Source organism: Bos mutus, chromosome 22 (assembly GCF_027580195.1).
Source record: "Bos mutus isolate GX-2022 chromosome 22, NWIPB_WYAK_1.1, whole genome shotgun sequence".
NCBI lineage: Eukaryota > Metazoa > Chordata > Mammalia > Artiodactyla > Bovidae > Bos > Bos mutus.
The window spans coordinates 12,408,037-12,426,471 of record NC_091638.1 but is presented as its reverse complement, the minus strand read 5'-3'; the positions used below and the strand labels follow the sequence as shown (position 1 = coordinate 12,426,471).

Here is an 18,435-nt window from a genome sequence, read left to right as displayed (position 1 = left end):
TCTGGGCTCCCAGAAGTGTTCTCCATATTGGTCTTGGTGCTAGTTACACAGGTGTTCACATATGTTAAAAGAAAAAAAGCATCAAACTGTAAAGTTAAGATCAGTGCCTCTTATTTCCTTTGTATGCTTGTTATCCCTCTATGTTAAAGAAATCAACAAAAATAATACCCCCCAAAAGAATCCATGTTGAGACTTCCCTGAAGGTCCAGTGGTTAAAACTCCATGCTTCTAATGCAGGGGTCATGGGTTTGATTTCCAATCAGGGACTAAGATCCTACATGTCATGCAGTATGGACAAAAAAATAAAACAGAAAGAAACAGTGTTAATACTTCTATTCTTCACCTTCTGGGCAGAACAGATAAGAATAATGACTTAGGTCTCCAATAAGCTCTGATCTTGGCTATGTCAGCCTCAAGGCTTTAGTGCCTTATCTATCGAAATGGGTTAATAATAGGGTCAGCTTGGAGTGTCCTGGTTGGCCTGCTAGTTCAGTGCTCGTCCAGATGCTGCACATCTCCTGTTCCATCTATTCCAATCCTAGCTCTGTTGAGCATCGGTATGAGGGCAGGAGAGAGTCTCCTGGGGAGACTGACAGCATGATTGGTGGATATCTGGGTTGTTGTCCCAACACTGCTTCTTTCTAGCTGGAGGACTTGGGCAAGATCTGTTATCCACCTGAAGTCTCAGAGTCTTCACTTGTCGACTAGAGATAGTTGTCCTTCAGGGAGATTGTACAGTTTGATATGAAATCAGACGGATTGGGTAGCACTTCTGGGTCAACTACTTAATAATTATGTTCCCTTAGGGAATATTGATATTAACAGCAAAATTAATATATGCCTCCTATGTTCTAGTCATTGCTCTAAGCACCTGTAGATAAGTATTGTTCTAAGCACATATTTAATTCTCATGATAACCTCATAGTGCTTTTATTAAGCTAGCTTTGTAGATGAGAAAACTGAGGACAGAGTAGTTGAGTAACTTTTCCAATGTCCCACAGCTAGTAATTTGTAGACTAGGGATTTAAACCTAGATAGTGTGGCTCCAGAATTTAAGAACTTAATCATTACACATTGCCTCTCTACGTATTGGTTTCTTAACCAATGGAAAATATTTCATTATATTGAAGGAGAAGTAAAAATATGTTAAAAATTTTAGAGAAATCAAGTATTCGATGAAGTAACATAGTGCATTTTGAAATATCTGAAATACTAAGCATATGCGATATAGGTTTTAAAAGTGACAATTCACTGAGATCTCGTTTTTGTCCAGTGACAATACTTCATGCTGTATACTGTGCCAGGCACTGGGGGGCACAGAACCATGGATGGAATAAATTTGTGTCTGTCCTCACAGGAGTTACTTGTGTCTGTCCTCACAGGAGTTACAGTCGACTAGGGCAGACAGATATTAAACAAACACATTAATAAACATAATTATAAGCTATGATAAATGTCAGAAAAGAATAAGATTCTTTGAGAGATCACCTTGAAGGTATCTAATTTAGAAAGGCAACATCACAGAAGGCCCCCCTGAGGAAGTGACATTTAAGCAGTGGCCTAAAAGGAGACATGCCATTTATGTCAGAATTTGCCTTTTGAAAGCAGAATTTGAGGACCAAATCAGAATGTGATTTGTGGACAAAAGACGGATTCATTCAATGTCAAGAGCCATGCAGCAGCACCGGATTTTCTGAACACCTTTTGCTTCCCTGGAATAAACCAATGGGCTGCATTATATTGGTTGGCATTTACATAATATTCACAGTTCTCTTGCCTTAGAAACTTGTCCAAAATCCATTTCTACCTGTCAGCATTTGCATATATTTTCTTTAGAAACTCAGCAAAGAAAAAAGGGGATTATTGTTCATGAGAAACATATTTGACTCTAAAATAATTAATGTTTAAGAAGAAGATTAACAGCCGTAGAATTGCCTCATGGAAAGGGGCCTCATATAGGTGCCACTGTTTCTAGGAGGTGTTCAGCCAAGGCCAGACAAAGGGAGAAGATACTCCAGTGGGGGCTGTTGGCTTGGGTGTGAATTTGCATATTCTTTAGGGTCCCTTAGCCCAGTGGGCACTTGTACCTCTCCCAGCTAGAATATGTGACATTCACATTATAATACAGTCATAAAATTTCTAAAAACAGTAAGCCTTCACCAACGTCTCTCATCTAGGTTTGTCCTGCTCTTTTTCAATACCTTTAGGCGCTTGTCTTTATGATTTAAAATTCCATGGCCAGAACCATATAATTTAGCACCCCGCTTTTTTTTTTACAATCATCTCCTAATTGTTAGGATTCTTTTCTCCCTGAAAATACTCAAAGGCACCCAAAGCAAGAAACATGACTTTTTGTTAAATGGGAAGGTCTGAGTGTACACTTAGACCAATTACCTCATTGTACAGAGGAGAAAACTGAAATCCAGAGAGAGAAAATACCCCAAGAATGAACAAGGTTTATTATAGACCTGTGCCTGGGGCTCCAGTCTTCTAACTTCTGGCCCAGTGGTCTTTCCTCTGTACCACTGTATCATCCTTGACACCTTATAGGGCTAAATACACATTAAGCCTTAGCAGTTAGCAGGTACTGAGAAAGAAAGAATTTTTGAGTATTTGACAGAATGAGAAAGAGCAAAATCTTCCAGGCTCACCCTGAAACCAGCAGTTCAGTTGAGCACTTCCAGGCTATGGCAATTTCAAGAAAACCCTTGAACCTTAAAGGCACAGGGCCATGTTCATATTTGACTATAGCCAAGGGAACACAGATGTGTTGCTTCTCATTCCCTAGAGAGTCAAGAAGCAAAGTAAATATGAAGGACCATCATCTTATTCCTCAAACAGTTGCATCCAGAAGGCAACTAAACAGATCAGTCATGTCAGGGAGAAATACTTCTTCCAGGTGCTTGATCAAGCCAATTCCTGATGTTTTCTGCTGCAAAGTTAACCTGTCCTTAACTAGACAAAACCTTAGTTTCCTCACAAGATCACCCTCAGAATGAGTCAAAGCCATATTCCAGATTCATAAGACACCAGCACTCACAAAATCTCTAGCTTACTTAAATGTGCCTGGGCATGTTTTAAAAACCATAAGAACTCACAGTGCTTGCCAATCTCCCTCACCCAAGAATTCTGAAGGTCTGTTAATGATATACTCTGATAGGAACCTGTTGAATAGGATAGGAATTCTGTTGAGGAGAAAAATAGATCCTATATGTTTTTAATAAAAATTCTTATCCACAGCATGAATTCCCTTCAAATTCTTGACTATATATATATTATAGAGATAATATATATTATCTCAGTAAATAAACACTTTTATTTTGGGCAGCTGAACCGTATTCAAAAGTATCCATTCACTAAATGTGGCAGATGGAGAAATAAAGTGGAAACATTATGAGTTTTTAATACTGTGTTTAATTGTAAATGACCTCAAATGTTTATTTAAATTGTATGCAGAGAACTAGTGGTGCAGAATTGAAATAGACTAAGTGGCTATTGGCTATTAAACCACATGTGTAATGGGAAATATTAAAGTTACATTGTACATTTGCATAGCACTTAGCTTACAAAATGCTTTCACATATATTATTCGATTCTCCAACAGTGGCATCAGATTAGCAGGGCAGATGTTAGCATCTCCAGTTCACAAATCATAGAAATGAGGGTAAGAACAATTCAAAAAAACCTAGTTAGTGTCAGAATTCAAACTTCCTTTCTCCAATTCCAGTGCTGTTTTAACAAAACCGCAATACTTATCTCTCTCTCTCTCCCTTTTTAGTAATTATAACTTGAAATCTCTAGAACTGACCAAATCTACCACCCTGAGTTTCTGGTTCCATAATACTCCCGATCATGTGATGAGGAACTTGATTTCTTCCTTACTGAAAAAAGGATTTTCCCCATCCTTATTTTATTTTCAATGGGTTCGGGTTGGAAAATGAAGACTCATAAGGAAAGAATATTTTCCTCCTCTTGACTTCATTTGGATTTCTGTTCTAGTGGGCAGAGATGTTTTGATTAAATGCTTATTAGGCACTTTCCCCAAAACTTTCAGATTTCTTTCTTCCTTGAATTACTCCTTTCTTCCACTTTATCTCCCACAGAAATTTGATTATTCTCAGCACTATAGCCGGACACACTCACACTGAGCACTATAAACAGGGCAGTTATTCACCAAGCCCCATAGAAAACCATTCTCACTCAGCTCTCACCCATCCCCACAGTTCTTTTTCAGCACCACGGACAGCTCAAGGACATACTAGGCATTACTTTGCTCTTTCAGCACCAAAGATGGTACACACCATTTTCTCCACATTGTAAATAGTTTTTGTTGTTCTCCATCCCTGGACAACAGGTCACCTAGCTATTATCTCTGAATCATTCAGAGGTAAATTATACTCAGCAAGAATTCCCATAGCCCTATTCCTTTAGCACCAGGAGCAACTTAGGACCATTCAAGTTCAAAGACAATTATGATATTTTTTCTGATGTCCCGGATATCTGAGGCTCAATCTCTGACTATTGAGCAAGAGCATTCATAATGTGGTCTCACTTTCATTACCACAAACAGCTTATTGCACTTTCCCAGTGACATCGCTACTTCAAATTCTGTCTCTTCTCTGGATACCTTACTGGCATGTCCTGTTTCCTTGTCACTCCAATCAGATGCCTAACAATTAAAATTTTCAGGTCAAAGGACATCTCAGATAGACACTTACCAGTATCACAACTATCTAAAATGCTGACACTTTAGAGACCACTTTAAATCTTGACTAGTCTGGCCACATCCCTTGAAACAGGAGACATTTAATTCCATGTTCCCATTAGTATGGAGACCCCAGCAATATCTGCAGTGCTAAAGTTAGCTAGGTTGCTCATGACACTAACAAAGAGCCCAAACACACTCTCAGCACCATGCACAATACAGTTTCACTCAGATGTGTCAACGGCTTAGTTACTACTTCTGAGCACCAGCTTAGTCACATTCACAATCTATCCATGAAATGTCCAACTATATTTTCTATTCTAGTGACATCCTGATAATATTCTTGTTGTTCTACCAAGCAACCAAGTCATGGAAGCAGAACATGAAGCAGCTTATTATCATGGGCCTACTCTTTGGGTAACCTCATAGTTAGTTTAATCATGCTTGTAGTTACACCCATACCCAACTACTCTCAGCAAATCAAGCAATCTAGTCCCATCTTTTTTACTCCACTGTACTTACTCATGCTCCCCCCGAATCCCCATGACTAAAACCATGCCCATCCCTAAAATAAGGTTCAACAGTTCTTAAAACTTCTCTTCCTGCTTTTCTATGACACTGACAGATCCTTGTTCTTCTCCCTTTCTGGCTGTAGCATCTCTGTAATGTTCAACACCTCTTTGCCCTCACAACTCTCCAGTTTTCAGTCCTCACTGTTTTCCTTCCACCTTGGAGAACAAATTTAATCCAAATCAGGATGGACTTTGGGAATGTCTGCCTTAAGTTGTTACTGAACAGAAAAACCCTCGCACCACCACCACCACCCCCCACCACCGCCACCAGTAACATGGGATATGGTAAAAGTCTACCCATCCTGGTCTTACTGTCCAAGTCCTGGTGCTTTCTCTTCCCTGTTTTCCTAAAACTCAAACCCACTATTAATTTAATAAATATCTACTGAGTGTTTACTAAATGCCAGACACTATGCTCCAGGCTGGAGAATCAATACTGAACAGGATAAATGTATTCCCTCACTGAGCTTACAATTTAGTGAGAGAAATAGAAAAGCAAATAGCAATTATGAATCAGAGGTTTATAGAGAAAATGCAGCAAGTTAGGCAGCATGAAATGGAAAAACTAACACAGATTTCATATAGGATCAGAAATAGAGGATTTATCCCAAGAGTCAAAGAAGGAGGGGCAATTAATCAGGCAAATCAAGGTGGAGGAGTGATTTTAGGCAAAAGGAATAGAACACGGAAAGGTCATAAAATGAAAACGAATGTGTTAGATTTAAGGGGAAAATAATAAAAATGGTATGCCTGTCAACCACAGTGACGGAGAGGTAAATACACAGTGAGGGTTACCTTGAGTGTTGTCGAGAGCTTTAGAAGGAGTTTAAATAAAAATATAATAAAGCCAGATTTTCATTTTAGAAAGGTCATTTGGATACAGTTGGAAAATAGATGAAAAAGGACTAAAGGGGAAGAAAAAGGGATACATAGAAGGTCAGTAATTGGATGACAGTGATTTCACCACAGGTATGATGGAGAGGCTAAAGAGAATGGAGAGAAGATACTAGGCAGATGGAATTTATAGCACTGGATGTCTGATTGGATGTGGGAATGAAACAGAAAGGACATTATGATGATAGCTAAGTTGTGGACAGGCACTGCTGCCGCTGCTAAGTCACTTCAGTCATGTCCGACTCTGTGTGACCCCATAGATGGCAGCCCACCAGGCTCCCCCGTCCCTGGGATTCTCCAGGCAAGAACACTGGAGTGGGTTGCCATTTCCTTCTCCAATGCATGAAAGTGAAAAGTGAAAGTGAAGTCACTCAGTTGTGTCCGACTCTCAGTGACCCCATGGACTGCAGCCCACCAGGCTCCTCCGTCCATGGGATTTTCCAGGCAAGAGTACTGGAGTGGGATGCCATTGCCTTCTCCGTGGACAGGCACAGAAATAGGCTATTGGTACCATTCACAGAGGGAGAGAGCTTTGAGGAGAGGCAGATACTAGAAGGGGTGAAGAGATGATAATTTCAGTTTGGGTCATGTTGAGTTTGAGGTGCCCAGTATACATTCAGTTGGAGAAGGAAATGGCAACCCACTCCAGTATTCTTGCCTGGAGAATCCCAAGGACAGAGGAGCCTAGTGGGCTGCCGTCTATGGGGTCGCACAGAGTCAGACATAACTGAACCGACTTAGCAGCAGCAGCAGCAGCAGTATACATTCAAGTAGAAATACCAAATTAGAGTGATCCCCATGGACATAATAAGAGCTGGAGATAAAGACTCAGGAGTCATCTGCCTACAGATGAGAACTGAAGCCATAAGTATGGTTGAGACGCTCTCAGGAGGTGGTGTCAAACAGACCTGGGACTGAGTGCCTGTCCTGCCACTTATTAGAAATGTGGTCTTGGAAAAGTGAACTTTGCCACTCTGGTTTCTCATTTACATATTAGAGTTAATACCTCATAGGGTACAGTGATGGTTAATATGTTAATGCATGCAAATTTCTTAGTTTAGAATCTGAAATATAGTGAATCTCTGTAAATGCTATTCTCATTATTATTATCACTATGCAAAAATTTTAAAAGCATAACGTAGAGCCTCTAGAGTCACAGTCACATATGGAAGAAAGTGTGGAAAAGGAGACTGTGTCACAACAGCTGAGGAGAGACTGTGTTTCAAGAAGGAGGAAGTAGGCAAAATAGCCAATAACCTCATCAAGATAAGAACTGAGAAGTTCTCCCTGAATATAGCTATAAGAAGGTCTCTGCTGTCCTTACAAGGAGGCATTTTAGTGAGGTAGTGGACATACAGCTTCTAAAACTGAAGAATAACTGGAGATAGTGAGCAGAACTCAGCAGAGAATGGGATGAGAGAAGAGGGAAGTACTGGATGGGCTCTGTACCAGGTAAAAAGTTTTAAAGTTGAAAGAGACTTGAGCATCTCCAAATGCTGATAGGAAGAAACCAGCCAACAAGTCAGGAGAGAGAAATGAGGTAGTAAGGGAATAAGGTCCAAAGTAGAAGGAAGACTGGTCTTAGCCAGAATGAGAGGTGATGTTCTCCTGATTATGACAGGAGGGAAGATAGAAGGGTTCAGATGGTAGGTAAGTCAGAGGTTTGGGGGCATGAAGTTGAAGGAGTTCTGTGTTCTTAATGAGGGAGGGAATGTGGTTATTGTCTTACTGGAAGGGGAAGTAGAAGAAAGCAGTCAGGAAAGACAAACAGTATTTGAAATATCAGACTAGGAGAAACTGTTGCCTAGGGAAACCATATGATTCCTAAGTGACATTGCTGTTCCTCATCACTCCTCAACAGTCCTGATTCACGGAAACCTGAGTTAGAGTCATCTAAGTTGACCTAGGCTGGATATTTAGGATAGGGACAGGGGAGTGGTTGTTCATGGAATTCTTATCTGGATATGGAGAGAACTGTTCAGTCATGGACAAATAGAGAAAGCAGTCTGGAGGTCCAAATGGAGTTCAGAGAAGGGGAGAAGCATCAAAATTGTCAGCAGATAAAAGGTGGTGATCAGAACGTAGGATAAGACTCAAGATAAAGTAGATCATAAACCAAAGTCTTTGATGAATGCAGCCAAGTGCCTGTACTCAATGGTCATAGAAATGGGGAGAGAGGGCAGTATGGCTGGATCTGGTGGTGGTGGGATACAAAAATTTTAAACGAACAGTGGCTAGAAGCTCATGGACAGCACAGAGACTACTCTGAGGTACTGGCTTAAAGTGGACTGAACACTGCTGGGCAGTGGAGTCCTAGGGGAGCTCAGTGTGAATTAAGGAAAGAACTAGAGAGGTGGGGGGAGGGTAGCTGTTCTAGCAAGCAGGGTTGGAGGGGTGAGCTAATAGGCAGGCTGTTACCTCTCTGTGGTTGTGTTCACTCTCATAAGAATATTCTTCCTAAAGAAGAATGAGAAGATGGAATTCCCCTTTGGGTCCTTGGAAACTACCAACTTCCGTCGATTCACCCCGGAGTCCCTGCTGGAGATTGAAAAAAGAATTGCTGCTAAGCAAAAGACAAAGAAACCCAAAGAGAAGTTCAGGAAGCGGAAGGACCAGAAAGAGAAGTCTCGGCCCCAGCTAGACTTGAAAGCCTGCAACCAGTTGCCCAAGTTCTATGGTACGCTCCCGCCTAAGCTGATTGGGGAGCCGCTGGAGGATCTGGACCCCTTCTACAGCACACACCGGGTAAGGGCTACTGGCGGGAATGGCCATTCTCAGCTCTGGGAGAAGAGGCCTCTGTCCCACCCAGTCCAGGAGTCCTCCTGCACCCTGGGTGTTGTGATTGTCAGCTGGACTGTTAGTGAAAAATACCTCTATCTCACCTCCTCAATGCTTTCTTTGAATCTCTATGGTATTCATGGTGGAGGTTAATTAAATTCAGATCCTCTAAAGACAACTGTTGTGGAGTTTTCAGATAAAGTTGGCCGTTCCCTTGGTTGAGTTCTAGCCTCAGATCTCTAGAGGTGTTGGATCTCTATGTAAGTAGGGAGCAGAGATCTTCAGGCTGGAGGTGGGGCAGTGGGTAGAATAAGGAAGGGGAACCAAAATCAGGATGATTTAAACCAGTGGTCCTCAAAGTAGGGTCTCAAAACCCCTGGGGTTCCCAAAACCCTTCTAGTGGGTTTGGGAGTTCAGAACTTTGCCTTAAAGGTCCTTAGATGTCATTTGTCTTTTCCACTCACATTCTCTTGTGAATATACAATAGTGAATGTAGAGGCTATTAATAGAGGATCACATCAGTCTAACAGCTACAGGAATGTATGTGTATATACTCTTGTGTTTTAAAAGGCCCTTTTTATTTCTGATATTGTATATAAATATACATATATACACTTATATGCATGCATATATACAGACATATGCATGCTTGCTAAATCGCTTCAGTCATATCCAACTCTTTGTGATCCTATGGACCATAGCCTACCAGGCTCCTCTGTCCATGAGATTCTCCAGACAAGAATACTGGAGTGGATTGACATGCCCTCCTCCAGGGGATCTTCCCAACTCAGGGATCAAACGCATGTCTCTTACATCTCCTGCATTGCCAGGCAGGTTCTTTACCACTCGTGCCACCTGGGCAGCCCGTACCCACCCCCCCCACACATACATTCACACACGTGGTGTAAGAAAAAGGTATAAACATTAACAAAATATTTTTAAGGTTCTAAGTAATTTTTGAGAATATAAAAGGGCCCTAAAATTAAAGTTTGAGAACATCCAGTTTAAACTAGAACTATCTCGGACGTTCTACACAGCTGAAAAAGGGGAGTGTGTTTGGGAGCTGGGAAGGGCAGGAACCAGCCATCTTAAATATGGTTTGTAGAGAAAAATAAGAAGGCACTGGAATGCCTTTCTCTCTCCTCTCACTTGCCAAGAACCCACATCCTCCCTAGATGTTCAGAGGAGTGAACCAGTAGAAGGTTTGAAAGGGGAGACCTAGGAGGTAGAGAACAGAAGGACGATTCCAGGGATGTTCCACTAATCAGAAGAGGAAATAAATGCAACCAGAACTCCACCTCCCTGCTGCCAGAATCCTCCCCCTTGTATGATATATCTCACCAGCCCTGGGTCAGTTTCCTGTTCAGTGGGCAGCCTCAGGGGCCCATCTGGTGTACAGTCAGCCACGGGGGTCTGGGGTCTTTCTGGGAGTGAGGACATGGCTTTTAGTTCTTGATCTTCTCTGTCTGCCCCTCCATTTGCCTCTCATTGACTCATAGGTTTCAGAGCCCTTGTCACTCATGAGCCTGAGATGATCTCACTTATGTTCAAATCCATGGTTGGGTGAGGATGTGTGTGTCTCACTGGAGGTCCACTTTCTGTTGTGTTTTGTTTTAGACATTTATGGTGCTGAACAAAGGGAGGACCATTTCCCGGTTTAGCGCCACTCGGGCCCTGTGGTTATTCAGTCCTTTCAACCCGATCAGAAGAATAGCCATCAAAGTGTCCGTCCACTCATATCCTTTGCACGGTTGCTTCTTCCACATGTTAGAATCAGATGCTGCCAACTGTGTCCTGTACCTTCTTCAGGAGTTAACAACGGGGCCTTCCTTCAATTGAATCCTAAAACAATAGGATCATTAAATTGAAAACAATGTTTGTGGTTTTAATGTGTTCAACACCTGAAAGCCGTCCCAAGACAGAGGAGGTATTCATGTAACCCACAGGTGGGTTGGGGTGCATGTAGACCAGTCTGGGTCCACCTGTGGGCATACAACTTGTAAAGGGCACCCAGGCACATTCTCACCATATGTGGCCTGCTCTTCCACAACATAATAACCAGGAAGGCTTTATGGTTTGGGCAGATGAGACAGGGGTAGGTTAGTTCTCTGTGGTCTAACCATGCTGGACAGTGACTGCTTATTTGTCAAAAAAGCAGCCCTTCCTAGTGGGTGAAGAGAACAGCCTGTAATGGGCAGAGTGAAGATTGTCTCACTGGGATCCCACTGGTCATGAGGCACTGTCTAGAGCATTAGTTACCGCCCAAACTACCAGCAGGTTAAAAATGTCAATAGTCTGAGGTTCATGCCATTGGGGAATGCAGTAGTGATTAGAAACACACTGCTCAAATGTCTGTAATATATTAATTGCTTTAGGTAGCTTCAGAACTGTCTCCAGCTTTTGTTTTCTTTTTTTTTTTTTCAAGGCAAGCCAAACTAGGACAAACAAGAGACTTTGGCTTGGTTTCTAAGGATCTTCCCTGGTGACTGTCCAAATTGGAAGTTCCTAATAAGGAATTCAGCTGTGGCTTCTAGGAGGTTGATTTGCAAGAACATCCTTGCCTTGACTGGCCTGGCAGATGGCAGCCAGCCTCCTCTGAGTTGAGGGAGGACAGTAAAAGAGCTCTCATCTCATACTCTGGGGCAGCTTGTTGGATTGCTGGGTGGCATTCAGTGAGCTGGTAGCTCACTACATTACATTTAGCCTTTACGTGTTTTGCCTTTATCGCCAACCTGTGGGAATGACTTTCTTAATTCAGTCTTGTTGTTGTTTAGTTGCTAAGTCATGTCCAACTCTTTGTGACCCCATGGACCGTAGTCCGCCAGGCTCCTCTGTCCATGGGATTTCCCAGGCAAGGATATTGTATTGGGTTGCCATGCCTTCCTCCAGGGGATCTTCCCAACCCGAGGACCGAACCTGCATCTCCTGCACTGGCAGGTGATTCTTTACTACTGAGCCACTAGGGAAACCCAATTCATTCTTAACTTTCCTAATACTACGGAAGGGCTTCCCAGGTGGTGCTAATGGTAAAGAACCTGCCTGCCAATGCAGTAGACATAAGAGACACGGGTTCAATCTCTGGGTTGGGAAAATCCCCTAGAGGAGGGCACAGCAACCCATTCCAGTGTTCTTGCCTGGAGAATCCCATGAATAGAGGAGCCTGGCGGGCTACAGTCCATGGGGGTTGCAGAGTTGGACATGACTGAAGCAACTTAGCACAGCACAGCACACAATGCTATGAAAGAGTATTTACTGATAATAACAGCCTCCCACTGCTAAATGCTTGCTAAGCATGAACACTGTCATAGGTACAAGAACCCTTGAAGAAGGGATTAGCATCTCCGTCTTATATATGATGAAACTGATACTGGGGCGTTAAATTAATTGTGCAAGGCCATATAGCAAGTTAAAAAATCCGGACTACATCCTGCATAGAGTAGTGTCAGCAATAAGGAAGTAGGATGTTAATGGAAATGAATTACAGTAATTTTTTCTCTAAGTATGTCATCTCTATATAGGTGTTTTTAAAAATATAAATTACATAAAAATTACAAATAAAAACAGCAAATATGCAAACTCCTTTTCATCCATTCTGGTTGATTTACATCTATTTAAGTAGGCAATGGCACCCCACTCCAGTGCTCTTGCCTGGAGAATCCCATGGACGGAGGAGCCTGGTGGACTGCAGTCCATGGGGTCGCTAAGAGTCGGATACGACTGAGCGACTTCACTTTGACTTTTCACTTTCATGCATTGGAGAAGGAAATGGCAACCCACTGCAGTGTTCTTGCCTGGAGAATCCCAGGGATGGCGGAGCCTGATGGGCTGCCGTCTATGGGGTCGCACAGAGTCGGACACGACTGAAGCGACTTAGCAGCAGCAGCAGCAAGTAAGAAACAGCTATTTAGAAGTCAAATCCCATTAAGGAACCAAAGTGTACTAGTAAATATTCTTTTTATCTTGAGATTTGATGAATTGCTGGGTGGAGTCACAGCTGGACAGAAAAGCTGTTAAGGGTCTCTTTCTCACTAAAGACTGCATTGATATATTTAAATCTCATGAACTTGGTAGCTCCAGCCCCCAGAATATTCTCCCAGATATGGAATTCTCAATCTCCTATTATTAATATTTCACCAAAATTATAATTCTAATCAAATTTTCTGTGAACATTTTCACAAGTAATATTATCAGAATATATCATCATTCTTTTAAAGGTTTGTGGAGTTGGAGATATAATTTTAATTTAATCCTTGGGTTAACATTTTCCCCCCACATGAACACATTTCTTAATTTAATTGCAAGTCAACAGGAAAATGTGGTTTAATTAGTAGAATTTCCTTTTTCAAAATAGATGCGTTCCTAAGTAACTGTAAAACAGAGTACATTAAAGGCATCTACAGAAAACTAAAATAGTTATAGATATTTCTGCTCAAATTGAAATTATGGAAGAAAAGTGATTCTCTCGCTCTCTGTAGGTCAAGCTTCTCTTCAGGTGTTGTTTGTCTTTAGGAAGTAACTGTTAGGAACCCCGCTAGTCCCCAGAAAAACGTCCAATTGGAGATATTTATCTTTGGACTTTGCCACCAATATTTCTGCCCCATCTATTTACCCTCGTCCACTCACCTTCCTATTCAGTATCTCTGTCCCCTTCTTGCAATTTATTTGCCCCTTTAATATTCTTTAAAGGGACAAAGATATTTTCTTTGCCTTTAATATTCTTCCCTCTTACTCACCAGAGTTCTCCTTGACAGCCTAATCCTGTTTGGAATCTTCTCATTAAGCAAACATTTTACCCACCTGTGCCTGCCTCCACCATTCCTAACCAGATGTCCACTTCCTCAGTGTGACTGACCTCAGCTAAGTTAGAAACACAATCTGACTACCCTAATTCCCATGAAAGCATGTGGCCCTCCCCTTATCTCTAACTTCCTCGGAATACAGTTGTCTCCCCTGCCCCTGATCCATAGGACATACATTCCAAGACCCTCAGTGGGTGCCTGAAGCCACAGATAGTACTGAACCCTCTGTGTTTTTTCCTATACATACCTACCTATGATAAAGTTTGATTTATAAATTAGGCACAGTAAGAGTAACGACAGTAATAAAGTAGGAAAATTATGACAAAGTACTGTAATAAAAGTTAGGTGAATGTGCTCTCTCTCTAAAAATGTCTTATTGTGCTGTACTCATCCTTCTTGTGATGGTGTGAGATTGAACCTACAATGATGACATAAAGTGAGGCAAATGATGTAGCCCTTGGGACATAGCATTAGGCTACTATTGACCTCCTGATGATAAGTCAGAGGGAGGCACCGTCTGCTTTGGGTGACCCTGGATCATGGAGCCATAATGATGTCAATGGTTGGGTGTCGGAAGCAGACAATGTTGATGGTTGGGGATCCCTGGCAGGATGAAGCTAGAAGGCTGAGATGTCACCACGCTAACTGAGAATGGTGGGTAATTTCACGCGTATTTTCAGACTGCCATTGACCACACATAACTGAAACTGCAGAAAATGAAACCATGGTTAACGGAGGGTAGGGGTGGGGGCTACTGCATTCTCTTTGTCTTTTAGGGAAAACGAGACATTTGCAGGATGAAATTTCAAGCCATACTCTACAGTTAAATGCAAGTGTCAGGGAAGAAGGACATTTTGGAGAAGGGATTCTGTTTCATCTTGCTCAGTTCTGTTTTCAGACAATTTGAGGACACATCTCAGCACCATCATTGACTAACTGTATGACTTTGGAAAAATATTTAAGCTTTGTCAGCCCATTTTCTTAGCTCCAATGTATAGATAATAATATCCACCTATAGGTTAGTTGTATTAGAAATAATGTGGACGAAGTATTCAGCGAGAGTAGGCATTCAGTGTTAGCTGTTATTATGTGACAAGACCATAAAGTTGATCCTAGTGAAAGAGTTATTAATTTAATCAATTCAGTGTCAAGGTGATCAGCGGTGACCTCAGGAAGACATGGTGACTTTCAGCTTCTCCTTAACACGACCCTCTCAGGTGGTTCAGTTTATTTATAACCATCACTATTTTGGTCAATTGTGTGGGCATGACCCGAACAGAACTTCCGGAGAGAATGGAGTGAGTAGATTTGCTGTCATTCTTGTGCCTTTCCTTCCTGTCCTCTCTTTCTCTTCCTTCACTGGGTGGCTTCTCTCTCTTATTCATCCTGCTGGGTCTCATTTGGGTAATGTGGAATCCTATTGCCTATCTGACTTTGCCACAGATAAATATCTTCTTCTCTATGGACTCTGTTTCATAAACACATGTATGATTTTCAGCTTCAAAGAGCTATAGATGAGTGGTTCTCCCTGGGGAGATTTTAAAAATTCTAATGCCTGGGTCCAAGCCCCAGAGGGTCTGATTTCATTGGTCTGGGGTGGCCTGGGTATATGAGCTCCCCGCTTCCCCTGGACACTGCCACACAGACACTTACCTGCTAGGTGTACATCTGAATGAAACTGAGGGACGTCCTACTTGGAGAGAGAGGATGGAGCATAGTGAGGCAGAGCTAAGAACAAATGGTCCTGCAACATATTCTAAAAATAACCCATGAATAAAACTGTTTAAGTTATCATGGGTCATATACCTCAAAGTGACTATAATATTCCTGAGATTATTCTGTCTCCCTAGGTTAATGATGGAATCTGTAGCTTCAGATTTGGGGGCCTTTCTAAAAACATCCTGCACCAACATATCTAGGACAGTTGCCCCTCACCCAGTTCAAACATAACCAAAAAACATATTTTTGGTATAATAACAGGAGCTCTGTAGAGTGTTCTCTTTTTCCAACTTTTAGATTTTTGCCTTTTACTGAAATCATGCTACAGTTGGAAATAAATTCTATTTCTATTTATCAATTAAAAAAGAAAAATCAAGTGGTCATCTTAATTGATGCTAAAAAGAATTTTATATAGTTTGACATCTGTTTATGATTAAAAACTCTTAGAAAAGTAGAAGTATAAGGGAATTGCTATACTCTGATAAAGGGAAACCACTTTAAAGAAAGAAGCAAACATTATACTTGATGTGAAACATGGCAAGCTTTCTCTTTATGATCAGAAAGGAAAAAAGCAAAGATGTCTTTTTCATCAGTTTTATTCAGCTTTGTAAAGGAGATCCTAATCAGTGTAGTAAAGCAAGAAAAAGAAATAAAACGTATAAGAATAAGAAAAGAAGTATCAAAGATGTCATGATTTTTAGATAATATAATTATGAACATAAAATAGCCATTGTAATCTCAAATTCCAACCAAGACACTTTTGAGACAGAAAAATGAGGTGGGAGAAAATAACGGGCTCTGCTGGATATTAAGATTTGCTGTAAAGCTCCAATAATTGAAACACAGTGCCATTGGCATAAGATTAGTCAGAGCAGTGGAAGAGAATAGTTGGCCCGTAAACAAACAGTGCACATACAGACCTTGAATTGGTGACAAAAACAGCACTGCAGAACAGCAGGGAAAGGGCATCTGGTAAATGATGATGAAGAATTAGGAATCCCAACAGAATAATTATATTGAACATCCAACTTTACACCAAATACAAGAATCAATTCTAGGTGGATTAAGGTCTAAATTTCTTTGTGAAAGACAAAGACATCAAGCATTTAGAAGGTTGAGTAAACCCCCAAAGAAGCGAAAACAAACAAACCACAGAGAAGTCTTCATGGCTTCAGGTTAGGGAAAGATTTACTACATGTGATACAAGACGCACTAGCCACAGAGGAAAAAACAGATACATTTTAGGATGTTAAAGAATTTCTGTTCCTCAGAAGACAACTTTATGAAAGTGAAAACACAAGTCTAGTAAGTAGAACATGCAACACATATGCCTCAAAAGTGTTTATATCCAGAATAATGTGCCCTTACAAATCAATTAGAAATATGTCAGAGCAACCAATTGGAAAAATGAGAAGATAAAGTAGATATTTCATAAAAGTAGAAATCCAAAATGGTCAGGAAGCATATGAAAATATTCTTAACCTTTTTCTTAATCAAGGAGATGTGAATAAAATAAAAGCATACGGAGAGATTCTAAATTGTGACTATACCAAAAATTGAGAAAGATATGGAGCAGCAGAAACTCCTGTCTTGCTGGTGGGAATGTAAATTTGTACAACCCCTTTGGATGGCAGTGAATATTAGCAAATAAAGGTGAAAACACACAAACACGGTGATCCTCTGAGTATACTCTTAGGCACATACACTTAACAGAAATTCGTACTTACGGACACCAGGATGCGGCTGCAAGAACATTCATGAACATTCCCCACAAAAGTCAAAAATTGGAAATGGCCAAAATGTCCATACATTTTTTTAATGTGGACCATTTTTTTAAAGTCTACTAAATTTGTAACAATACTGCTTCTGTTTTATGTTTTCATTTTTTGGCCACAAGATCTTAGTTCCCTGATCAGGGATTGAACATTCACCCCTGACACTGGAAGGCAAAGTCTTAACCACTGGACTGTCAGGGAAGTGCCTTATATAATTTTTAATGTATTAATTATCTCCGTTGTTTTCTTAAAAGGGGATAATGTATAGCACTGAATATGAATAAATTATAATTCCATACAACAGTCTTAAGAACATCAGTCAATTCAGTTGTTCAGTCTTGTCTGACTCTGTGACCCTATGGACTACAGCCTGCCGGCTTCCTGGTCCGTCACCAACTTCCGGAGCTTGCTCAGACTCGTGACCATTGAGTCGGTGATGCCATCCAACCATCTCATCCTCTGTCGTCCCCTTCTCCTCCTTTCTTAAATCTTTCCCAGAATCAGGGCCTTAAGAACATAATATTGAACAAAAAAAGCCAGACACAAAAGATTCAAAAATATGATTCCATTTATACAAAATTCAAAAACAAGCACAACTTAACTACTTTGGATGTGTACTCAGGAGATAAAAATATAAACTAAAAACACAAGAACAAAGTACCAAAAGTTAGGGTAGTAGTAACCCCTAGGGCAGAAGAGGGAAGGAACTTGTGGGTGTTCAAAATGTTTTGTTTTGTGACATGAGTAGTTGTCATACAGCTGCTATGGACTGAAATGTCCGCCACCCGAATTCATACATTGAAGCCCTAATTGCCCCCACCATGTGACTGTAAAGGAGAAGGGGCCTTTAAGGAAGTGATAAAGGTTAAATGAGGTTATAACGGCAGAGCTTTGACCCTGGTACCTTTGTAAGAGAGGAGTGGATACCACAGCCCTCTCTACCATGTGAAGACACAGTAAGAAATTTCCATTAGCAAGTCAGGAAGAGGACTCTCACCTGACCACGCTGGCACCAGCCCCTTTAACTGTGAGAAAATAAATATTTGTCATTTAACCATTCAATCTATAGTATTTTCTTGTGGCAGCCTAAGCTGACAGATACACAAGCATTCATTTTACAGCTAATTTATATTTCATATGCGTTTTCATTCTGTATGTTACATATTGGGCTTCCCAGGGGCATAGTGGTAAAG

General features: G+C 41.1%; 1 protein-coding gene across 3 annotated transcripts in view; it reads left to right on the top strand.

Annotated features, from left to right (window-relative positions):
• The first annotated feature begins 8,646 nt into the window (after positions 1–8,646).
• SCN10A (sodium voltage-gated channel alpha subunit 10) overlaps positions 8,647–18,435 on the top strand; it is an 89,017-nt gene continuing 79,228 nt past the window's right edge. For all 3 annotated transcript variants that reach the window (XM_070360539.1, XM_070360537.1, XM_070360538.1), the window contains exons 1-3: positions 8,647–8,916; positions 10,567–10,694; positions 14,966–15,046. In XM_070360539.1, coding sequence (XP_070216640.1) covers positions 8,647–8,916; positions 10,567–10,694; positions 14,966–15,046 — 479 coding nt within the window. The remainder of the gene's footprint in view (positions 8,917–10,566; positions 10,695–14,965; positions 15,047–18,435) is intronic.